Source organism: Somniosus microcephalus, chromosome 2 (assembly GCF_052327205.1).
Source record: "Somniosus microcephalus isolate GS21.2 chromosome 2, FLI_Smic_1.0, whole genome shotgun sequence".
Taxonomy (NCBI): domain Eukaryota; kingdom Metazoa; phylum Chordata; class Chondrichthyes; order Squaliformes; family Somniosidae; genus Somniosus; species Somniosus microcephalus.
The window spans coordinates 286,562,230-286,587,747 of record NC_140988.1 but is presented as its reverse complement, the minus strand read 5'-3'; the positions used below and the strand labels follow the sequence as shown (position 1 = coordinate 286,587,747).

Genomic DNA, 25,518 nt, shown 5'->3' with positions numbered 1-25,518 from the left:
GTTCCAACACATTCCTTGGCTGGCCTCCCACATTCCACCCAATGTAAACTTGAGGTCATCCAAAACTCAGCTGCCCGTGTCCTAACTCGCACCAAGTCCCGTTCGCCCATCACCCCTGTGCTCGCTGACCTACATTGGCTCCCGGTTAAGCAGCGCCTCGATTTCAAAATTCTCATCCTTGTTTTCAAATCCTTCCATGACCGCGCCTCTTCCTATCTCTGCAATCTCCTTCAGCCCCACAACCCCCCGAGATAGAAGAATGAGAGGCGATCTTATCGAAACATATAAGATTGTGAGGGGGCTTGATCGGGTGGATGTGGGGAGGATGTTTCCACTGATGGGTGAGACTAGATCTAGGGGGCATAATCTTAGAATAAGGGGCTGCCCTTTCAAAACTGAGATGAGGAGAAACTTCTTCACTCAGAGGGTAGTAAATCTATGGAATTTGCTACCTCAGAGAGTTGTGGAAGCTGCGACATTAAATAAATTTAAAACGGAGATAGACAGTTTCCTAGCTGATAAGGGAATAAGGGGTTACGGGGAGAGGGCAGGGAAGTGGACGTGAGTCTAAGTTCAGATCAGCCATGATCCTATTGAATGGCGGAGCAGGCCCAAGGGGCCGTATGGCCTACTCCTGCTCCTACTTCTTATGTTCTTATGTTCTTATATCTGCGCTCCTCTAATTCTGCTCTCATGAGCATCCCTGATTATAATCGCTCAACCTTTGGTGGCCGTGCCCTCTGTTACCTTGGTCCTAAGCTCTGGAATTCCCTACCTAAACCTGTCCGCCTCGCTACCTCTCTTTCCTTCTTTAAGACGCTCCTTAAAACCTACCTCTTTGACCAAGCTTTTGGTCACCTGCCCTAATTTACCCTTATGTGGATCGGTGTCAAATTTTTTTGTATTATAATACTCCTGTGCAGCGCCTTGGGACATTTTACTACGTTAAAGGCGCTGTATAAATGCAAGTTGTTGTTGTTGTTGTTGAAGATCACTTCTGTGTTCCGCTTGCAGTAAAGGAGGATGGGGAAGGAATGAGCGAACCTGTAGGCTATGTATGGAACAGTTGCCGTACTTGTTACAACAATATTACCTGCCACCCACTTAATGTTACAAGCAAATTGCTTATGCGTTTGTGAGGAGTCTGTTGACTGCACCAGGGATGTCTGTGCTTTGATCAGACTTCGGGTTTTATGGGATCGAAGGAGAAGGGGGGAGGGTGTGGGTGTACGCCAGGGCAAATACATTATCGGAAGTCGGTACCTCTCATAACACTGAAGAAGGCATGCAGCATTCCGTGTTGTTGAGAGAGACCACAGGTCGTTTTTTCTGACATTGAGCCAAGATGCCCCACCTAATGCTTTCAAGGACTTTCCCATATCACTTTTCCCACACATCTAAACTGGCTGAGTGGCAGGAGGCAGAGGGTGATGGTCGAAGGTTGCTTTTGTGACTGGAAGCCTGTGTCCAGTGGGGTACCTCAGGGATCGGTGCTGGGTCCCTTGTTGTTTGTGATCTACATAAATGATTTGGATGAGAATGTAAAAGGTATGATCAGCAAGTTCGCAGATGACACGAAAATTGGTGGGGTGGTCAATTGCGAGGAGGAAAGCCTTAGGCTACAGGACGATATAAACGGGTTGGTCAGATGGGCGGAAAAGTGGCAAATGGAATTTAACCCTGAAAAGTGCGAGGTGATGCATTTTGGACGGACAAATAAGGCAAGGGAATACACAATGAGTGGTAGGACCCTAGGAAGTACAGAGGGTCAGAGGGACCTTGGTGTACATGTACATAGATCCCTGAAGGCAGCGGAGCAGGTAGATAAGGTGGTTAAAAAGGCATATGGGATACTTGCCTTCATTAGCCGAGGCATAGAATATAAGAGCAGGGAGGTTATGATGGAGCTGTACAAAACGCTGGTGAGGCCACAGCTGGAGTACTGTGTGCAGTTCTGGTCGCCTCACTATAGGAAGGATGTGATTGCTTTGGAGAGGGTGCAGAGAAGATTCACCAGGATGTTACCTGGGATGGAGCGCCTCAGCTATGAAGAAAGACTAAACAGGCTGGGGTTGTTTTCCTTGGAGCAAAGAAGGCTGAGGGGGGACCTGATTGAGGTATACAAAATGATGAGGGGCATAGATAGGGTAGACAAAGAGGAACTTTTCCCCTTAGTAGGGGGGTCAATAACAAGGGGGCATAGATTCAGGGTAAGGGGCAGGAGATTTAGAGGGGATTTGAGGAGGAACTTTTTCACCCAGAGGGTGGTTGGAATGTGGAACTCAATGCCCAAAAGGGTGGTAGAGGCAGGAACCCTCACAACATTCAAGAAGCATTTGGATGAGCACTTGGAATGCCATTGCATACAAGGCTATGGACCAAATGCTGGAAAATGGGATTAGACTGGACAGGGATGGATGGGCGGCGCAGACACGATGGGCCGAAGGGCCTCTTTCTGTGCTGTAAAACTCTATGACTCTATGACTCTATCTCATTCTAAAGGAATAGAGACCAACCCGCTTGCCACGGAGGGAGTGCAGCGAAGATTCACCAGACTGATACCTGGGATGGCAGGAATGACGTATGAGGAGAGATTGGGTTGATTGGGCTTATACTCGCTGGAGTTTAGAAGAATGAGAGGGGATCTCATTGAAACTTATAAAAATCTAACAGGACTAGACAGACTAGATGCAGGAAGGATGTTCCCGATGGCCGGGGAGTCCAGAACCAGGGGTCACAGTCTAAGGATAAGGGGTAAGCCATTTAGGACTGAGATGAGGAGAAATTTCTTCACCCAGAGAGTGGTGAACCTGTGGAATTCTCTACCACAGAAGGCAGTTGAGGCCAATTTATTAAATAATATTCAAGAAGGAGTTAGAAATATTTCTTAGGGCTAAAGGGATCAAGGGATATGGGGAGAAAGCAGGGACAGGGTACTGAACTTGGATGATCAGCCATGATCTCATTGAATGGTGGAGCAGGCTCGAGGGGCCGAATGGCCTACTCCTGCTCCTATCTTCTGTGTTTCTATGTAACCCAAGCTCTTTATTTTAAATGCTTGTTTAAATTTTCCAGCGCTTTGTAGTTTTTGAAAACATTATACTGTAGTCATAATTTCATTGATATGCTGAGGTCACTTTAGTCTCTGGCTTTGGAGGGTCTGACAATTGAGGGCATTTTACTATTCCATGCTGAGGACAGAATACTCATATCTGATAACTTAAATAATTTGAATTCACACTTCAGATTTCCAAGGTCGAAACACTGAACGTCTATAGGTGATTCCTAATCCAAACCTCAAGCTCACTCTTCTAGTCACTCAGAAGTAATCACCTGCAATATTCTGCATCTTCCCATTTGTTATATTCAGTATTACAATCTCAGCCAGGACAGTTTCAAATAAGCAAACCACCAAAGAAACAATTAAACTGTACCTACAAATCTCAAGGGTTACCTCTCAAGACCTAGGCTTGCGATTTAATATAGACACTGCTACATGGAGAGTCCTGGCTGTCTTACATTTGTCAGTTGAAGTGTCCTCATGGTTGTTAATGCCGCTGAAGTGCTTTTAGCGGCTGCACGCATGGGCGTGCTTTGGAGAGGGCGGTAACGGGAGCGGCGATATCCAAAATGGATGAGTGGGCGTCAACTCGACGTTGCACACCGATTGACATCATGCTTCGACTACTTACAATACTTTAGTCGAGCGCAGACAATGGCAGTGCTCGAAAGTGTGACGGCCACCATTTCTTGCCCCGAATCGGGCGGTAACAGCCAGCGCTAAACCTCCGAATTTCAAGACCTATGTTCCTTTGAATGGCATAGAAATGGTAGGAAGTGTAAGAGAAAGCAATTGTAATTTACCAAGGGTGTGTGTAATGTATATACCTTTAAGGGGGGAACTACATTTTACAGCTCATGTATACTGTAGTACCGGCAGTGACCACACCTGTATATAGCACTGAGTAGTAATCTGTACAGTTCAGTTCCAGAGTGAGCCACGTTGGGTAAACACCTGTTGTACCGTTCTCCTGCAGTCTGTGTCTTACTACTGACGGACACAACATTGGCGACGAGGCAAATTCGATCCTACCTGCAACTCTGCATCACCTCCCAGGGATTCGTTCCTGGAGACCAGTAGATTGGAGGTCAAGGCCAGAGACACGGGCGTCGACCACGGGCAACCGCCCAGTCATCCAGCAGAGACTCGAGAATTGCGGGGGAGGCTGTTGAGAGCCAGGCTTGGCTTTCCAGTCGCGGTGGTCCAGCGAAACGGGCTGGCAACAGGTAGTGCACAGACCCTTCCCGGACAGCGGCGGGCTAGAGCCCGACCGAGCGGCACAGAAAAGGGCCGAGCAGCGTCGACGGGAGAGAGAGAGAGAGAGGGCAGAGCGCACAGGGCACAGCCGGTGTTCAGGGGCCGAGCAGCGTTGAGGAGAGGGAGAGAGACGCGCAGAAACCCGCGAGGCACCGCCATTGCCATGAGGACCGCTGAGAGTGGTGTTGGCAGCAGCGCAGGAGAAGCGCGCGAAACCTACAGGGCGCCGACATTGCCACGAGGACCGCCGAGAGCGGCGTTGGCAGCAGCGGGGGAGGAAGGAAAGTGCGGGAGATGCCATTTTAAGCCATTCTAAGCCACACCCAAAATGCCGAAGAGTGGCAGCATCACCGCATTTGACAATGAAGTCGAAGATTGGACTACATATGTTGAACGAATAGAGGTATACTGCAAGGCAAATGAGGTGTCAGATGACAAGAACGCACCGGTATTGTTAAATTTAATGGGTGCAAAGACGTATGGCTTATTATGAAATCTAGTAACCCCAGCGAAGCCAGTGGAAAAGAGTTTTGGAGACATAGTGACGATACTAAAGGAACATTTAAACCGCACGCCGCTGCTGATAGCAGAAAGATTCAAGTTTCACAAACGGAACCAGCATAAGGATGAAAGCAATGCTGAATACTTAACAGGACTGCGCAAACTATTGAAACACTGGCAGTTTGGAACGGGACTGGCAGATACCTTAAGGGACAAGTTTGTGTGTGGGCTTCAAAGTGAAGGAACCCAGAAACGGCTTTTATCTGAAAAGGACCTTACGCTGGACAAGGCTTTCAGCATTGCGGTATCATATGAAGCAGCAGCACGGGGCGCTGCAGAGATACAACAGAGACCGCAAGAATATGGCACAAACGAAATGTCATACAGAACAGAGAAGTGCTATTGCTGCGGCAGAACAACACACGACCACAATGATTGCTGGTTCAAAGACAAAGTGTGCAGACAGTGTGGAAAAGTAGGACACATAGCATGAGTCTGCAGGTCGGGAAAGAAAACCAGCAATAAGAAATCTCTAAAAGAAAAGTACAAGAAGGTACATAAGGTGACGGAGAATAGTTCAGACGAACAAAAGAGTGATACCGACTCCGAAAGCAGGGAGCTGAGTTGTCTGAAACGACATAATGTGATCAAAACGGAGGATCACCGAACCATTTGGGTCACTCTCAAGATAGCAGGAGTCCAGGTAAAAATGGAATTGGACACAGGATCAGCCCTAACAGTCATAAACCGATGGGACTACGATCGGCTATTCTCACACATACCCTTGAGAGACACAAAAATTATTTTGAAGACGTACACGGGGCAAAAAGTCTACCCCAAAGGAAAAATAAGGGTGACCGTTATATATAACGGTAAGGAAACACCAAAACTAGACCTGTATGTATTGCAAGATGGAGGACCACCATTACTGTGACGTGAATGGATCCGGAAAATACAGCTGGATTGGCATTCCATACAAGCACTGACTGTGGCTGCCAAAAAGGATGACGACGTCACACCTGGGCGACTGTCAAAGATCCTAACTGACGCACAAGAAGTGTTCCAGCAAGGACTCAGAACACTAAAAGGCATGACAGCAACAATTAAAATCGAAGAAAACGCAAGCCCAAAATTTTTAAGGCCAGACCGGCCAGCCGTCGAAGCAGAGCTGGAGAGTTTGGAACGTTCAGGAGTACTGTCCAAGGTAGACTGGAGCGAGTGGGCTACACCCATCGTCCCTGTGATGAAAAAGTCGTTGAGCAGCACGCCTGGGGAACCAAGGACAGTTCGCATCTGTGGGGACTTTAAGGTAACAGTGAACCCAGTCCTTCACACTGTGCAATATCCACTTCCGCGGATTGAAGATATTTTCGCCTCGCTATCTGGAGGGAAACACTTCACTAAGATTGATCTGGCCCAGGCGTATCTGCAAATGGAGGTGGAAGAAGCATCAAAAAAATACCTCACAATCAACACCCATAAAGGTCTCTACCAATACAACCGGCTGGTATTCGGGGTAGCATCAGCTCCGGCTATTTGGCAAAGGGCAATGGAACAAGTCCTGCAAGGGATCCCAGGGACCCAGTGTTATTTGGACGACAGCCTGGTCACGGGCGAAAATGACAGTGATCACCTTGCCAACCTGGAGCAGGTGCTCACTAGATTGAAGGAATATGGGCTCCGAGCTAACCGCCGCAAATGCGAGTTTTTTAAAAAACAGATCTCGTATTGTGGCCACGTTATCGATAAAGAGGGGTTACATAAGTCCCCAGAAAAGATTGAGGCAGCAGTCAAGGCTCCAGCACCGGAAAACGTGTCACAACTGAGGTCGTTCCTTGGGCTGGTAAACTACTACCATAAGTTCTTGCCAAATTTGTCTACAATACTATACCCACTGAACACCCTACTGCAAACTGGAGTGCCATGGAAGTGGAGTGACGAATGTAAACGAGCTTTCCAGAAGAGCAAAACACTAATCACATCGAAAGAGGTATTGGCCCATTTCAACCCAGCACTACCAATTCGGTTGGCGTGTGATGCGTCACCCTACGGCATTGGAGCGGTGCTGTCGCACAAATTCTCGGACAGCTCAGAGAGGCCAATAGCCTTTGCGTCACGATCACTAACCTCAGCCGAGCGTAACTACGCCCAGATTGACAGGGAGGCCCTCAGCCTAGTGTGGGGAGTGAAAAAGCTCAATCACTATCTGCACGGGCAGAAATTCACCTTGCTGGCTGACCACCAGCCTCTTGTCTCCATTTTTAATCCGAAGAAGGGCGTTCTGGTGATGACTGCGCAACGACTAAAAAGATGGTCACTCTTTCTAGGGGCGCACCACTATGAGATTGTATATAAGGGCATGAAACAGCATGAAAATGCTGATGGGCTATCACGCCTGCCACTGCCTACTGCGGAGGAAGCACCAGCAGTGGATCCTGTCGAAATATTTCATTCGAGCATAGTTGAAGGAATATGGGCTCCGAGCTAACCGCCGCAAATGTGAGTTTTTTTAAAAACAGATCTCGTATTGTGGCCACGTTATCGATAAAGAGGGGTTACATAAGTCCCCAGAAAAGGTTGAGGCAGTAGTCAAGGCTCCAGCACCGGAAAACGTGTCGTATAGAAAAGGAGACCCGAAATGACCCGACACTGTCTCGGGTATATGATTTGACGGCGAAGGGATGGCCAGCACATGGCGACTCACTGTTGCCAGCATTCTCGACAAGAAGAGAACAGCTGTCAGTGTGCCGGGGGACCTTGATGTGTGGATCCTGAGTGGTAATTCCACCCAAGTTAAGGGATAGAGTGCTCAATGAGCTTCATGAGGGTCATCTGGGAGGGGTAAAAATGAAAAGCCTTGCCAGGGCTTATGTGTGGTGGCCGGGAATCGATAAACAAATCGAGGACCTGACCAAGAGCTGCTCAGGATGCCGGAAAGTCCAAAATGTACCACCACATGCCCCTCTACACCCATGGGAGTGGCCCTCATCTCCATGGCAACGGGTGCATATTGATTTTGCTGGTCCATTCATGGACTCAATGTTTTTAATAGCCGTGGATGCGCACTCGAAATGGCCTGCGGTCATCAAAATGTCCTCCACCACCATGGAGAAAACTATTGCAGTCCTACGGACCATTTTTGCCAGGAACGGCTTGCCAGAACAGATTTGCTCCGATAACGGACCACAGTTTGTGTCCGAAGAGTTTCGAAGCTTTATGAAGAAGAATGGGGCAAGGCATTACACATCCGCCCCGTATCATCCAGCCACAAATGGATTGGCTGAGAGGTTCGTACAAACCTTTAAGAAGGCAATAAAGGCTATGTACAATGACAACATTCCGCTGCAGCATAAGGTGGACAATTTCCTGTTCGCCTACCGGAATGCGACACATGCAGTCACCAACCAGGCCCCAGCCATGATGTTCTTTAACCGAAGGTTAAGATCTCGCCTGGATTTGCTCAGACCAAACATACAAAGAGATGTTGAGAGTAAGCAATTCCAGCACATCCATGAGAAGCCAACAGGGAGCTTCAATGTAGGGCAACCAGTCTTGGCCCACGACTACCGAACAGAAAAATGGCAGCCAGGAACGATATGCACACGGCAGGGCCCACTAATGTACACAGTGGACGTTAGGGAGAACATCGTGAGATGCCATGCTGACCAGATCCTAGAGTCACAGGAACAAGTCAACCCCATGCCTCGCCCATACGTACCCGGTGAGGAACCCGACATACAGGTCACATCTACCCCAGAAACAGTAGCATCGGAAGCTGATGAATCAACTGATGACAGGGTGCCAGAATCGCCTCCGCGCCAAGAGTGAGACGCTCGGGAAAGGCGCTATCCAGAAAGGATCAGGAAGCCTCCCCAAAGACTGAATATATAAATGGACTATTTTCAGCTAACGTTGTATGTTAAAAGTGTTAATTGTAATTAGTTTGATATTTAATTGTTTAATGAGTGTTATGGTACTGTTAATCTAAAAGGGGAGGAATTGTAATGTATATACCTTTAAGGGGGGAACTACTTTTTACAGCTCATGTATACTGTAGGACCGGCAGTGACCACACCTGTATATAGCACTGAGTAGTAATCTGTACAGTTCAGTTCCAGAGTGAGCCACGTTGAGTAAACACCTGTTGTACCGTTCTCCTGCAGTCTTGTGTCTTACTACTGACGGACACAACAGTGTGCACGTGGGTGTTTGACAGTGTTGACTTTGACAACGATGGACAATATGTGGCCACCAAGTCTAGCAGATAGCAGCTCTTCTTCTCGGAGGCTGCAGATGTCTGTGACCACCTACCGTGACAATCTGAGTCTGTGGAGGCACTGCTTTTCAGATAGTTCAAGGAAGCTGTCTCTCCTGCTGTACACCACATGGGTAGTGCCTCCTGCAATCTCAACACCTCTGTTGCTCTCCTCTCTGCTGTTCTCCGCTCTGTTGTCCTCTCTGCTATTCTTCTCTCTGTTTACCTCTCCATTGTTCTCCGCTCTGTTGTCCTCTCTGCTGTTCTTCTCTCTGTTCTGCTCTCTGCTGTTCTCCAGTTCTCTCTCCTGTGCATCTCTCTCTTGTGTACCTACAGCTCCCACTACAGCACAACCTTGCTGCCATGGATGGTGATTGTCTTCCTCATCCAAAGTCCAATCGAAAGCACCCATGGTGCCCCCCATCCTGATGTTGTACATTTGAAAGCTTCCAAACTTCTGTAACACGCGTGTCATCACAAGAACTCTCAGCAAAACGTTTGTCAGAGGTAACTGAGAAAGCAGCTGTAAGCACTGAGCCTTTATTCATAATGGGGAATCAGAAGTTTAAACAACCCAGGAAGTGTCACTCATTCTTGCCTCTGTTTCACTGACGAGTTTCCCGAGTACCGGGAACCCATGCTGGAGGCGTTAATTTTAAATTCCAGGTAAAATCTCTTCAGATGAGCCTTATTATAAAATGATAATGAGCGACCCACCTCCGGCGAGCAGGTTACTTGTATAGACCCAAATGTGCCTTCATTAAATCCGGAAGTGGACACGTTGGAGATGGCTTGGAGCCTGGTTTGAGAATTTTGAAATTTTTACCTTCCACCCGCCCCCAACCCACCCAGCCTTGGGGGTTAACATTACCCCTGGTATCAGTAAAGTCACAATGCACCCAACAGATTGTTGTAAAATCCCAACAGGTTCACTAATGAAAAAATCCTGCCATCCTTACCCGATCTGACCTATATGTGACTCCAGTCCCACACCAACCTGGTTGACTCTTAACAGCCCTCTGAAGTGACCAAAAATCCACTCAGTTGTGTCAAACCGCTACAAAGAAATGTAGCGGTTCAAGAAGGTGGCCCACCACCATCTTCTCAGGGCAACTAGAGATGGGCAATGAATTTTTTCATTCTTCATTTCTGAAAATGTTTTTAAAAGATACAAAATTTAAACTCTGGCCACAATTTTAACTTTTTAAAATTCTTTGGCTGGTGTAGCCAACCCACTTATTCTGCAGTAAAGTGTTCAAAAGAATCTCTCCCTCCCATCAAAGAAAGGTGCTACATCAGTGAGTGAATGTAATGTCACCCCCAGCAATATGCAAATACCTTATCCTAGGATTTAGCACAGGGTCATCTATAGGGTGGGTGGATGATCCACTCTACCCCAGATATGCCCTAAAAGGCCTCCCCTCGAATTTTTGTCTATGGGCCTGGGTTTTCCACTTTAACAGAACCATGACACACTTTTGGCTGGGGGAGGGGAGAGTTCCACCCTCCACGAGGGTGAGTCCCTGACCCCAGTCAGTATTCTGGAAGCTGACTTTTTTGAATAATGAGGGAGGGTTCCTGGCCTCCATCAGGGAATCATCCTGGCTGGTAGCAGAGAAAGGCGGTGGTAGGCTTTGTGTGGGACTGGAGTCACATATCGGCCAGATCTGCCACTTCATAGCAAGGCCAGTGGTCCCTGGAGCAGCCAAAGAAGGGGTGATTTTTTTTTAATTTGGAAATTGTGGGCCTTGGGAACAGAATCGATTGAATTGCCTTTGGAGTTAATGCTGCAATATAAATGTGTATATGGCTCCAGACACATGGAACATCACCTGCTATAGTTTCTGGCCCATGGGGCAAAGTACTGCAGGCACCAAACATTATTGTGACTTTTGTTCTTCTCCATTTTATGCTTATCAAGATGAGGGGTTGTTAATGCTGAGAAATAAAGAACTTTCCATTTGGGGCATGCAGTGTCAGCTTCAAGCACACCTAGATCAGGCATAGCACGGTTACAGACTGTGTTATTCTCCCTCTACCCCAGAAAACTGAACATAAGCAGATCACTTCCTACTCAATTATTTCCCACACCGGTCACCTTGCCAACTCCACATGGCTCTATACAGGTACTGGTCTGAGCATGGTATCTGTAACATAAGAATGCCCATAAGCTCTTTCCTTTGAAAGTGATCAGTAGCAGATACTTTAAGCACTAAAGATCTTTCAACGTGGCCAAGTTGGGGTCTAAAGCTGAAACACTGGTTTAGCGCAAGATGCCATCTTGATAAAGGAGTTGAACCGAAGTACTGTGCTACTCCACCTTATTGGACACCTTATAGGAGTTACCAGGAGAACGGGTCATCAGCATCTTGCTAGGGGACTCCTCTGGGTCTGTAGGAGGAATGGAAGGAGGACTTGAAGCCCAGCAGAACAGCCCTAGCTGCTGCAGAAGAGAGGGACAGGAGGGCGAGGTGGACTCCTTTGCCCCTGCGGGTACAGGACATTCCTCCTCCTCTGAACCTCCTCCAGTTGGACCTCCAGTGCCACGCCCAAGAACCTGTGCTCCCTCTCACTTGGTCCCTGAGCCATCCTGCAGCGTGTCGCTGTGTGCCAGCCAGAGCACGCCATACCTTCAGTGGAGGTGGGTGCGTGGAGCCCACATATACTGCTCCACGAAAATTGTGTCTAATCGGCACTTGATTGCTAAACCTGCAGGTGTCTGATTTAGCACTTCCAGGCAAGTTCAAATTATGGTAATCAGCATTTAGGACCAAAATTGTGAGCTAAAGCCAGACTTTTAAACAGGCGTGTCTTATTAGCACAGCTGAGGTTTTAGTCATAAACTACTTTTGAGTTTAATTTGCTTCACAAAATTATGGTTTCTACGTTTTATCTACCACTGACAGTTGACACATTCTTATTATTAGTGTTACTTGTAGCATTAATATTTTAATACAATTTCAGTTGTAGTCAGAGAATCTCCTGCAATGGCTTCTTGCGCTGATACCTCTGGAGTCCCCCAAGGATCTATCCTTGGCCCCCTCCTATTTCTTATCTACAAGCTGCCCCTCATCGATGCCTTTGTTATCTCCAACTATTCCAGCGATTTCTTGGTCAGCCTCCCACCTTCCACCATCCATAAACTTCAGTTCATCTAAAACTCTGCTGTCCATATCCTAGCTCGTAATAAGTCCCATTCATCCATCACCCTTGTGCTCGCTGACCGACCTTGGCTCCCAGTCCGGCAACTCTTCGATTTAAAATTCTCATCCTTGTGTTCAAATCCTGCATGACCTCACCACTCCCTATCTCTGTAACCTCTTCCAACCCTACAACACTCTGAGATACCTGCACTCCTCCAGTTCTAGCCTCTTGCACATCCCGTATTTACATTGCCCCATCACTGGCGGCTGTGCTTTCAGCTGCCTAGGCCCTAAGCTCTGGACTTCACTCCCTAAACCTCTCTACCTCTCTCTCCTCCTTTAAGACGCTCCTTAAAACCTACCTCTTTGACCAAACTTTTGGTCATTTGTCTTAATATCACCTTATGTGGCTCAGTGTCAAATTTCATTTGATAACACTCCTGTGAATCACCTTGTGAAGTTTTACTCCAGTAAAGGTGCTATTTAAATGCAAGTTGTTGTTGTTGTATGTAGAGGAAGCTGCTCAGGATGAAAAATATTATGTTTCCTAACCTTTAAAAATGCATACCACTCATTTCACAAATTAACCTGGTAGCCAGTTTATATTTGCACTGAAAATAATTTCTTTTTACAGCCCTGTGCTTTCAAGTGCCTTGGCCTCTGTGATGGAAAGATGGGAGCTGCCTGTTTTCACGCTGCCTTTTAATATTGCTCTGTCGGTGTATTTGGCTGCAACAGGACACAACAACCAGCATTTTCCCCAGGTTCTTATTCAACCCATGACTGCACGATTAAATACCACATGGCCAGATCTCAGTGTTCCAATGGTAACCAGAATCTTATCTATGTCATTGTGTAATCGTTAATCACTTCAGCAGCATCAGATATTTGCAGCAAAATACTATTATATGCAAAACTGATTAATTTAAAACCCTTTTCTATGTTTACATGGTATAATTTCAGATTTTCACCTGTTTGTCTCTATTATGATTGAGCTGTTTAAAGGCAGTAAGTGAAAGTTAATAATTCATGTCTGAAGTTTGTTGATATTTTACTCAGAGGCTAACACTTTTTCACTGTACTATTGCTTCAGTTAGAGCACTTCACTTTTTTAGCTCCCATCTCTAACAGGACTAGACAGACTAGATGCAGGAAGGATGTTCCCAATGGCGGGGGAGTCCAGAACCAGGAGTCAGAATCTAAGGATAAGGGGTAGGCCATTTAGGACTGAGATGAGGAGGAATTCCTTCACCCAGAGAGTGGTGAACCTGTGGAATTCTCTACCGCAGAAGGCAGTTGAGGCCAATTCATTAAATATATTCAAGAAGGAGTTAGATATATTTCTTAAGGCTAAAGGGATCAAGGGATATGGGGAGAAAGCAGGGACAGGGTGCTGAATTTGGATGATTAGCCATGATCTCATTAAATGGTGGAACAGGCTCGAGGGGCCGAATGGCCCACTCCTGCTCCTATCTTCTATGTTTCTATGTTTCTATCTCAAAATGTGTAGATTAAATGTACCATCATCTCTCAGAAAGCACTGTACAAAGGCTGTAACATCATTTCAGTGCATCATGGACCTAGTTCCTATATAAATGCGCTATATAAATGCAAGTCTTTCTTTTTCTTTTTAGTTGTCACAACATTGGGCCATCTTATTTGGCTTAAACAAGATGACTTCTAACTGTTCTTCAGCACTTCTAACCTTTTAGTATTCCTCAAAAGCTTTTGCAGCTTTCTCTTAAAACATAGGCAATCAGTCTGTTTTTTAATCTCCCTCTGTTCACAACCAGAAGGGGATCAAGGACTTTCCAACACAGTGGGAGTGAGGTGTCTTTTGCTTCCCAGGACAGGCTAACAAATTACTTATTATTTATAGTTAACTATCTATCATCTCAGTTTTTTTTTACTTGTTTTGACATGCTTTAAAAAGACTGGGGTAATTGTTTGTCTTCATCGCCTGGATAGAAAACTGATGGAATGGATTACCTGCCTGTTGTAGAACCTTCCCGATTTTAATTCCATTAATTCCAATAGAAGGAAAATCAGGCAGATTCTACAATGAGCAGACGATCCAATTCGCCAAATTACAGGCCAAAAAATTACCCCAATATTTAAAGACAATTTTATTCCAAACACAGACAATTAATGTTTCTGTGGAAAAATGGGCAAAATATACCATATGCTTTGGATTTCAATGATATAGGGACACTCAATGTGTGCATCTTCCTCTCCCAGCCACATATACATTAACTTTATTACTGTCATCAGTCTACCATCCCAAGAAAGGGGCGATCCAAACTTGAGTAACTAACAAGGTTAACTTGACTTATAGGTGCAAATTCTTATCCATGATTCTGGACAGTTTTGGGTAGAATGGTGCTGGGGAATGAGGGAAAATTTTAGCACTGAAGCCCAGTACTGCTTCACTACCCTATCCAGGATCTTTTTCCACACCCCCACTGGGACTGTCATTGACCACTCCTTCCCTGCATGCAAATGGTGATGGAGGTTGGGATAAGGCCCTTGAGGATTTCCTTCCTGTCTGCCCAACGTACCACTGCTTCCCAGGGCCGCCATGTGGCAAGTAGCTGTAGGCTCTGGGAAGTGGCAGCAGAGGCCTTATCTATACACCCTGGGGAAGATCTTGACTTTGTACGATAGTGTAAAATGGATAGCAAGTCCGCAGCCTGCTTTATATCTCTCCCCATTTTTATTTCCTTTGACTTCCGAGCAAGTGAGTGTAATCAGAGACAAACTGTGAGAGAGATGTCAAGGACTCTGATGGACTTTGAGAGTGAAAGCATCAAGTCAAACAAATTACAAAGAGATAAAGGAAGGAAAAGAAATGTGAAGGAAAATTTAAAAAATTCTGAGGCAAACTATACAGTAAAACAGTGCCACATGGAAAAATTGTTTAGTTCCAGCGGTGATAAATAAAACTTATAAATCACTGTTGTGGTTTCATGTCAGCAGCTTCCATAACCTTTGTACTTGTAAGTTTACATAAATCAAATAATGACTTACTGCTTAATTTTTATTCAGCTTCTGAGAGCTATCCCAGTGGGTGTTGGGCAGGTGTATGGCTGCGACAATCCCTGGACTGGTGGCATTTTCCTTTTTGCATTAATGATCTCATCTCCAGTCATATGTCTGCATGCTGCAATTGGATCCTGTCTTGGTATACTGGCAGGTAAGATTACATCCTTGTTCAAACAGAAGATTCTGGAAACAATGTCTGTGACATGAAGTATATTGATGTGCCTTTGGTTTTGATAGAAAAGTGAGAATTGTCTTGGTCAATCTAATGCAGCTGCCAGTATCCCAACAAAGAAGTCTTAGTAACATAGTGGGCGATTTTAACCCTACCCACCCAGGGGAAACCTGGTGGGTGGGCAGCTAAAATCAAGTAAGCTACTTACGCGCCCTGCAGATGTCAGGAGATTTTAACCTGCTCAACTGAGCAGGAGTCTTTTTTTGCATCTATATGTCAGTCCCGATAACGTCATTGGGACCTGACCACAATTTTAACTCAGAAGCCTAAATGGGAAGATGAGGATCGGGGCCAGAAGAGGCCCAAACAGGTGAGTTTTTAAAAACGTTTTTTTTATCTCTCCTTATAGGACCAGGAGGAGTGGGAGTGGAACCTTACACCACCTATGCCCCCCGCACCCCAGGTAGCGAGACCCCTGTGATCCTACGCTCCTTCTGCATTTCCTATTTTCTTCTGTTGTAAATATAGGGGGTGAAATTCGACTGGGGCTGGGATGCAAAACGGGCAGTATCACATCTGGCGCCTGTTACACGTCCCATCCAATATTTAGTTCCATGACATCAATAAAACGGAATATCAGGCGGGGCATATAACAGGCGACAGATACGATACCACCCATTTTGCGTCCCCACCCAAGTCGAATTCTATCCCAAAGACTCTCAAGATGGCTCTTGGTCTAACAACTCCTTAATTGATCGCCTCTCTTTTACATTGCCATCCTTTGCACTTTCCCCCCAATCTCTTCTCTTCCACTGCTTAAGATCTCCTGCCCCTAATAGTGGGTGCATTATAGGCCAAACTACAAGTTTAAGCTGCAAGTTTAAAGCTATCTGTAAAGGGCACATTGCATTGCTCATTCCTCAATCCTTCTTGTTTTGTGCTGTTCTCAACCCTTTGAGAATTTTGCTTTCCTCCAACTCTGGCCTCTTCTGCAGCCCCCATTTCCATCGCTCCAACATTGACAGCCATTCCTTCAGCCATTTAGGTTCTTATCTCTGTAATTCCCTCCTTAAACCTCAAGGCCTCTCCACCTCTCTCTGCTCCTTTAAGACTCTCCTTTAAGACCAGGATTTTAGTCACTTCTCCTAATATCTCCTTTTTGGCTCGGTGTCGATATTTGTCTGATTACACTTCGATGAAGCACCTTGGGAAGTATTTGTATATTAAAGGCACTATACAAATGCAAGTTGTTGTTGATGTTGTATGACGTAGTCAGTTAAAGGTTACAACAGATTTTGGAAAGTTTAGTATGACTATCAGGTTACTGATTCCTAAATGAAATCTTGGCAGAACATAAAACATAGACCAAGAACATTAAACATAAAACATTGGTTCGGCCCCAGCTGGAGTATTGTGTCCAATTCTGGGCACCACACTTTAAGAAGGACATGAAGGCTTTAGAGAAGAGATTTACCAGGGATGAGGGATTACAGTTATTATGTGGATAAACTACAGAAGCTGGGGTTGTTCTCCTTGGAGCAGAGAAGGCTGAGAAGATTTGATAGAGGTGTTTAAAATCATGAAGGCTTTAGATACAGTAAATAAAGAGAAACTGTTTCCAATGGCTGAAGGGTCGATAACGAGAGACCTCGATTTAAGGTGATTGGCAAAAGAACCAGAGGCGACATGAGGGAAAACTTTTTTACACGAGTGGTTAAGATTTGGAATGCACTGCCTGATGGGGTGGTGGATAGAGATTCCATAGTAGCCTTCAAAAGGGAATTGGATAATATGTGCAGGAGAAAAATTGCAGGGGTATGGGGAAAGAGCAGGGGAGTGGGACTAACTGGATTGCTCTTAGAAGGAGCCGGCACAGACTCGATGTGCTGAATGGTTTACTTATGTGTTGTATTATTCTATGATTCTATGAACAGAAATTTAAAAGGTTACTGATGAGATTACTTCTGGATCCAATTTTGAAAAATGGATGAAGGTGCAAAACCTTAGGTTGTTTTTTGCAACTGCAGAAAAAAATGGCATTGATATTTATGGTGAAGACTGGGAGGGTGTGGGACAGTGCAGAAATCCCAGGGACGCGGAAGTCCTTCCAAATTTAATGGCAGGACCTCATTATAATTTTAAAATTTTGTTTCCCGCCTGCAGCTGGCCCAATTGATGGGCTGGCTGGGTGACGGGCAGGAAAAGCAGTGGTAGAAGGCCGCAGAGGGGGCTGTTGGTGTAGTGTCCGCGTATAAATAACACATGGACTGCAGGAGAACGGTAATAACAGGTGTTTACTGAACAGAGGGTATGCTGGAACTAACTGTACAAATTACTACACGGTGTTATATACAGGTGTGGTCACTACTGGTACTGCAGTATACAGGGGCTGTAAAAGATAGTTCCTCTCTTAAAGGTACATACATTACAATTCCTCCCCTTTTAGATAAGCAGTACATAACATTCATTTAACAATTAAATAATAACTAATTACAATTACAATTTTCTTTGTACTACAGGTAGACTATCCTTTATCCGAAAACCTCGGGACTAGCCGTGTTTCGGTTTTTGGAAAATTTCAGATTTCGGAAGGTATTTTATAAGACTGGGAAATTTGTCGGGGGTGGGTCGGCAGTGGGGGTCGTCGGGGTTGGCGGGGGGGTTGGCGGGGGTCCGCGAGGGGGTCGGCGGGTGTCGGGGTCGGCGGGAGTCGGGGTCGGCGGGGGGGTCGGCGGGGGTCCGCGGGGGGGTCGGCGGGGGGGTCGGCGGGGGTCGGGGTCGGCGGGGGGGTCAGCGGGGGTCCGCGGGGGGGTCGGCGGGGGGTCGGCGAGGGTCAGGGTCGGCGGGGGGGTCGGCGGGGGTCCGCAGTGAGGTCGGCGGGGGGTGTCGGCGGGAGTCGGGGTTGGCAGGGGGGTCGGCGTCGGTGGGGGTCCGCGGGGGGGTCGGCGGGGGGGTCCGCGGGGGGTCGGCGGGGGGGGTCGGCGGGAGTCGGGGTTGGCGGGGGGGTCGGCGTCGGCGGGGGTCCGCGGGGGGGTCCGCGGGGGGGTCGGCGGGGGTTGGGGTCGGTGGGGGGGGTCAGCGGGGGTCCGCGGGGGTGTCGGCGGGGGGGTCGGCGGGAGTCGGGGTCGGCGGGGGTCCACGGGGGGTCGTCGGCGGGGGTCGTGCGCACGACTTACGCTGACCATCTGCTCAGCTTAAGTCGTGCGCCACTCTGGTCATGTCGTGCGCACGACTTACGCTGAACAAAAAAACCTTCGGTTTTTAGAGGGTTTCGGTTTTCGGAAGTTCGGATAAAAGGTAGTCTACCTGTATATACATCAGCTGAAAGTAATCATTTATAAATTCAGTCTTTGAGGAGGCTTCCTGAACCTGTCTGGATAGCGCCTTTCTCGAGTATCCTGTTCTTGCGGCGGAGTCGATTCTGGCTCATTGTCATTGGTTGGTTCGTCAGCTTCCAATACCACTGATTCTGAGGTAGACGCAATCTGTACTTTGGGTTCATCACCAGGTGCGTATGATCGTGGCATGGGTTTGACTTGTTCCTGTGACTCTAGAATCTGGTCAGCATGGCGTCTCACGATGCTCTCTCCAACGTCCACTGTGTACATTAGTGGTCCCTGCCGTGTGCATATCATTCCTGGCTGCCATTTTTCTGTTCGGTAGTCGCGGGCCAAGACTGGTTGCCCTATCTTGAAGCTCCTGGTTGGCTTCTCATTGATGTGCTGGAATTGCTTATTCTCAACATCTCGTCTTATGTTTGGTTTGAGCAAATCCAGGCGACATCTTAACCTTCGGTTAAAGAACATCATGGCTGGAGCTTGGTTGGTGACTGCATGTGTCGCATTCCGGTAAGCAAACAAGAAATTATCCACCATGTGTTGCAGTGGTATGTTGTCGTTATACATCACCTTTATTGCTTTTTTAAAGGTTTGAACAAACCTCTCAGCCAATCCATTTGTGGCTGGATGATATGGGGCGGATGTGTAATGCTTTACCCCATTATTCCTCAAAAACCTCCGGAAATCCTCGGACACAAACTGTGGTCCATTGTCGGAGCAAATCTGTTCTGGCAAGCCATTCCTGGTGAAGATGGTCCGCAGGACTGCAATAGTTTTCTCCGTGGTGGTGGAGGACATTTTGATGACCTCTGGCCATTTCGAATGTGCATCCACGGCGATTAAAAACATTGAGTCCATAAATGGACCAGCAAAATCAATGTGTACCCGTTGCCATGGAGATGAGGGCCACTCCCATGGGTGTAGCGGGGCCCGTGGTGGAGCGTTTTGGACTTTCTGGCATCCTGTGCAGCTCTTGGTCATTTCCTCGATTTCTTTATCGATTCCCGGCCACCACACAAACGCCCTGGCTAGGCTCTTCACTTTTACCCCTCCCAGATGAAAGACTCCTTCAATCCCTCTATCTCTCAACTTGGGTGGAATTACCACTCGGGATCCACACATCAAGGTCCCCTGGCACACTGACAGCTGTTCTCTCCTTGGCGAGAATGCTGGCAACAGTAAGTCGCCATGTGCTGGCCATCCCTTCACCGTCAAATCATAGACCACAGAGAGTGTCGGGTCATTTCGGGTTTCCTTCTCTATACTTGAGTTTGTAACAGGTAGACATTCGACTATGCTCGAATGGAATATCTCAACAGGGTCCACTGCAGGTGCTTCCTCCACCGTAGGCAGCGGCAGGCGTGACAGCTCATCAGCGTTTCCACGCTGTTTCGTGCCCTTATACTCTATTTCGTATTGATTAGCCCCTAGAAAAAGGGACCATCTTTGCAGCCGTTGCGCCGTCATCACCGGAACGCCCTTCTTTGGGTTAAAAATGGAGACAAGAGGCTGGTGATCAGTCAGTAAGGTGAACTTCTGCCCGTGCAGATAGTGATTGAACTTCTTCACCCCCCACACCAGGCTGAGGGCCTCCCTGTCAATCTGGGCGTAGTTACGCTTGCTGAGGTTAATGAGCGTGACGCAAAGGCTATTGGCCTCTCTGAACCATCAAGGAATTTGTGCGACAGCACCGCTCCAATGCTGTAGGGAGACGCATCACATGCCAACCGAATTGGTAGTGTTAGATTGTAGTGGGCCAATACTTCTTTTGAAGTGATTAGGCATTTACATTTCTGAAAGGCACGCTTACACTCATCACTCCATTTCCATGCTACTCCAGTTTGCAGCAGGGTGTTCAGTGGGTGCAGAATTGTAGACAAATTTGGCAACAACTTATGGTAGTAGTTCACCAACCTGAGGAACGACCTCAGTTGCGACACATTTTCCGGTGCTGGAGCCTTGACTACTGCCTCAATCTTGTCTGGGGACTTATGTAACCCCTCTTCATCAATCACTTGGCCACAATACGAGATTTGTTTCCTGAAAAACTCGCATTTGGGGCGGTTGGCTCGTAGCCCATATTCTTGTAATCTAGTGAGCACCTGCTCCAGGTTGGCAAGGTGTTCACTGTCATTTTCGCCCGTAACCAGGATGTCGTCCAAATAACACTGGGTCCCCGGGATCCCTTGCAGGACTTGTTCTATTGCCCTCTGCCAAATAGCCGGAGCTGATGCTACCCCGAATACCAGTCGGTTGTACTGGTAAAGACCTTTGTGAGTGTTTATCGTGAGGTATTTTCTAGATGCTTCTTCTACCTCCATTTGTAGATACGCTTGGGCCAGATCAATCTTTGTAAAGCGTTTCCCTCCAGATAGTGAGGCGAAAATATCTTCTATCCGCAGAAGTGGATATTGTACTGTGTGAAGGACTGGGTTCACAGTTACCTTAAAGTACCCACAGATGCGAACCTTCTTCGGCTCCCCAGGCTCAATGATTTCTTCATTACAGGAATGATGGGTGTGGCCCACTCGCTCCAGTCCACCTTGGACAGCACACCCGAACGCTCCAGACTCTCCAGCTCTGCTTCGACGGCTGGGCGGATCGCATACGGTACCGGTCTGGCCTTAAATAATTTTGGGTTTGCGTTATCTTCAATTTTTATCATTGCCGTTACGCTTTTTAGAGTCCCAAGTCCTTGCTGGAACACCTCTTTCGCGTCAGTTAGAATTTTTGACAGTCGTCCAGGTGTGACGTCGTCATCCTTTTTGTCAGCCACAGTTAGCGCCTAAATGGAATGCCAATCCAATTGTATTTTTCGGATCCATTCACGTCCCAATAATGGTGGTCCTCCATCTTGTAGTATATATAGATACAGTTTCTGTGTTTCCTTGCCGTTGTATTTAACGGGCACCCTTATTTTTCCTCTGGTGTAGACTTTTTGCCCTGTATATGCCTTCAAGACAATGGACGTGTCCTTCAAGGGTATGTGTGAGAATAGCCACTCGTAGTCTCGTCGATTCATGACTGTTAGGGCTGATCCTGTGTCCAATTCCATCTTTACTTGGGACCCTGCTATCATGAGGGTGACCCAAATGGTTCGGTGATCCTCCTTTGCGATCACGTTGTGTAACTTTAGACAACTTAGTCTCCTGCTCCCGGAGTCATTATCACTCTTCTGATCTTCTGAACTACTGTCCGTCATCTTTTGTACTTTCTTGTACTTTTCCTTAGTAGTTCTTTTAGTGTTGGTTTTCTTTCCCGACCTGCAGACTCGTGCTATGTGTCCCACTTTTCCACATTGCCTGCATACTTTGTCCTTAAACCAGCAATCCTTCTGGTCATGGGTTGTTCTGCCGCAGCGATAGCACTTTTCTGCTCCATATGCCATTTCATTGGTGCTATATTCTTGCGGTTTCTGTTGTATTTCCGCAGCTCCCCGTGCTGCTGCTTCGTAGGATACTGCAATGCTGACAGCCTTTTCTAGCGTAAGGTCCTTTTCCGAAAGTAGTTGTTTCTGGGTTCCTTCACTCTGGAGCCCGCAGACAAACTTATCCCTTAAGGTATCTGCCAGTCCTGCTCCGAACTGGCAGTGTTTCGATAACTTGCGTAGTTCCGTAAGATAGTCAGCATTACTTTCATCTTTGTGCTGGTTTCTTTTATGGAACTTGAATCTTTCTGCCATCAGCAGCGGTGTAGGGTTTAGATGCTCCTGTAAGATATTGACAATCTCTTCAAAGCTTTTCTCCATTGGTTTAGCTGGGGTAATTAAATTCCGCAATAGGCCGTACGTTCTCGCGCCCATCAAATTCAATAATACCAATGCCTTCTTTTCATCGGCCACCTCATTTGCCTTGCAGTACACTTCAATTCTTTCCACATACGTGGTCCAGTCTTCTATTTAGTTGTCGAAAGCAGTGATGCTGCCACTCTTCGGCATCTTGGGTGGTTTAAAATGGCGCCTCCTGCGCTTTTCCTTCTTCCCCAATGGATTAAAATGGCGCCTCCCACGCTTTTCCTTCTTCCCCAATGGATTAAAATGGTGCCTCCCGCACTTTTCCTTCTTCCCCCGCTGCTGCCAATGCTGCTCCTAGCATTCTAAATAGTAATGGCGGCACCCCGCGGCTTTCTGCGCGTCTCTCTTTTGTTCCCCCTTTTTTTTATTTTCTTTAACGCTGCCCGGCTTTTGAGCACCGGCCGCGCCCTGTGCGCTCCACCCTCTCTCTCTATTTTTCTTCCCGATGACGCTGCTCGGCCCCCTTGCAGAGCTGCTCGATCGAGCTCTAGCCCGCCGCAGTCCGGGAAGGGTCAGTACACTACCTGCTACCAGCCCGATTTGCTGGAACACCTTGACTGGAGAGCCAAGCCCAGCTCTCCACAGCCTCCCCTGCGATTCTCTGAACTCCGATGGATCACTGGGCGGTTGCCCGCGGTCGACGCCCGTTGCTCTGGCTTCGACCTCCAAGAAGCTTCTTTTCAGGGATGGATCCCCGTGAGGTGATGCAGTACTGCAGGTGAGTTTGAACCTGCTCGTCGCCACTGTACAAATTACTACACGGTGTTATATACAGGTGTGGTCACTACTGGTACTGCAGTATACAGGAGCTGTAAAAGATAGTTCCTCTCTTAAAGGTACATACATTACAGTTGGGCACTGTCCCCGGCATATCGGGAAAGAGTGCAGGCTGGAAGCAGGGTAGTGGGGGTCGGAGCCTGGATATCGGGAGGGATCCAGGGAGGTGAAGATCCGGGCTTCATGAGGAGGCGGGGTCGGAGGCTGGCAATCAGGAGGAAGGAAAAAATTGGGAGTTGGTGGAGGGGGGTTGGTTCACGGCAATTAGGAGAGAAGGAGGGAGCAAAAGATGAGGGGGACATGGGGGGTGGGGTTGGTGCATTGTAATCGATTGGGAGGGAGGGAGGGAAACATTGGGGTTTGGAGGTGGGGGTGTGGTCAGAGGCCGGTAATCAGGAGGGAGGGAGGGAAGGGAAGATCGGGAGTTGTAGGTGAATTGGAGCACAGCAATCGGGAGGGAGGCAAAAGTAGGGGATTGAGGCGGGCGTGTGGTTGGAGCCCGGCAATCAGAAGGGAGCCAGGGAGGGGAAGACCCTGGCTTTGTGGAGAGGGGGGGAATCGGAGGCTGGCAATCAGGAGGGAAGATGGCAAAGATCGGTGGTTGGAGGTGAATTGGCCGATCGGGGGGGTGGCTTAAAATCGGGGGTTGGATTGGGGTTCAGCAGATTGCGGGTTATCGGGGGGGAGTCAGACAATTGCAGCAACAAGGAGAGGCCGCGCTCGGCAAAAGGCTTGCTTGAGGGGCAGTGGGGAGCACTCCTGCTCCTCCTGGCTCACAAGCAGTGCTGTAAAAAGCACCTACTGGAGCCGGCAGCTCTCACCTCCATTTTGCTGTTGGGTTTCCTGAGGCCTGGGAAACCAGGCTGGCCAGCGTTAAAATTAAATCAGTTTCCCAAATGCACTATGGAAGCCTGATTTAAATATTATAGTAAAGTATCCCGCCTCTCCAAGACGGGACGCTCACATGGCATGCAACACGCTGCCACAAAAAACGGCAATGGCTGCAAAGGCAGCGGGTTGGGGTCGCGTTTCCTGGTTTTAAATTTTTACCCACTCCCGCCCGTTGTGGGGGCAGGGGGGGTTTATATTGACCCCAATAGCTTAAATCCATCATTATTCTATAAGAATATAATCTAGGTTAACTTTATACTACAGGAAACTCTCATTTAAACGGCACCTAAATATCCGGAATTCTCTATTAACCGGCAAAATTCTCACCCGAAAACAACACCTCAATAACCAGCAATGTTGCCGAGTCCGAGTCAGAGTCTGCCGCGGTGGCCGAGTTAGTCAGTGGGGGTAGTTCTCCAAACTGCCACTACTCGGCTTCTTGGCGCTGTCGGAAGTCGGAACACCTCAATACCCATGTAACAGGAGCCTGACTCTCCCACGCTGCCAGTAGCCTCTTCAGATCCGCCATTTTACAGGGGTACTGTGTGTCTCCCACAGTGCTGGTAGTCATTGCATTGTATTACCCTCAACTGGCAGTACTGTACTTAATCAAGCGTCTTCCACCATCCATTTAACACAACATTCTGTAGGTGAGTACCCAATTACTGTATACTGCACATTTCTTGATTTTTTTATTTTTCTTTGTTAAAAATAGCCTCAGTAGATAACCCTCTCCGTCATCCAGAATTTTTGATCAACCGGCAACGCGCCGGTCCCGTCGGTGCCGGATACCAAAGAGTTTCCTGTAATTTACAGTAGAAGAACTGCACTTGGCACTGCTACATCTACTGGAACATTGTCTAAACAGCAACAACAACTTGTATTTATATAGCGCCTTTATTGAAGTAAAACGTCCCAAGGCGCTTCACAGGAGTGTTGTCCAACAGAATTTGGCACCAGGCCAATGAGATATTAGGGTAGATGACCAAAAGCTTGGTCAAAGAGGTAGGTTTTAAGGAGCGTCTTGGAGGAAAGAGAGGCAGAGAGGTTTAAGGAGGGAATTCCAGAGCTTTCGGGCCTTGGCAGCTGAAGGCACGACTGCCAATGGTGGAGCGATTAAAATCGGGATGCGCAAGAAGCCAGAATTGGAGCAGCACAGACGTCCCGGGGGTTGTGGGGCTGGCGGAGATTACAGAGATAGGGAGGGGTGAGGCCATGGAGGAATTTGAAAACAAGGATGAGAATTTTAAATCGAGAAGTTGCTTAACTGGGAGCCAATGTAGGTCAG

General features: G+C 47.5%; 1 protein-coding gene across 1 annotated transcript in view; it reads left to right on the top strand.

The window, feature by feature from the left end:
- The window catches only part of LOC147123443 (urea transporter 2-like), a 183,486-nt gene that overhangs the window by 115,337 nt on the left and 42,631 nt on the right, over positions 1 to 25,518 (top strand). Inside the window, exons 6-7 of the mRNA XM_085966031.1 lie at positions 12,852 to 13,044; positions 15,263 to 15,410. Of these exons, the coding sequence (XP_085822157.1) occupies positions 12,852 to 13,044; positions 15,263 to 15,410 (341 nt within the window). The remainder of the gene's footprint in view (positions 1 to 12,851; positions 13,045 to 15,262; positions 15,411 to 25,518) is intronic.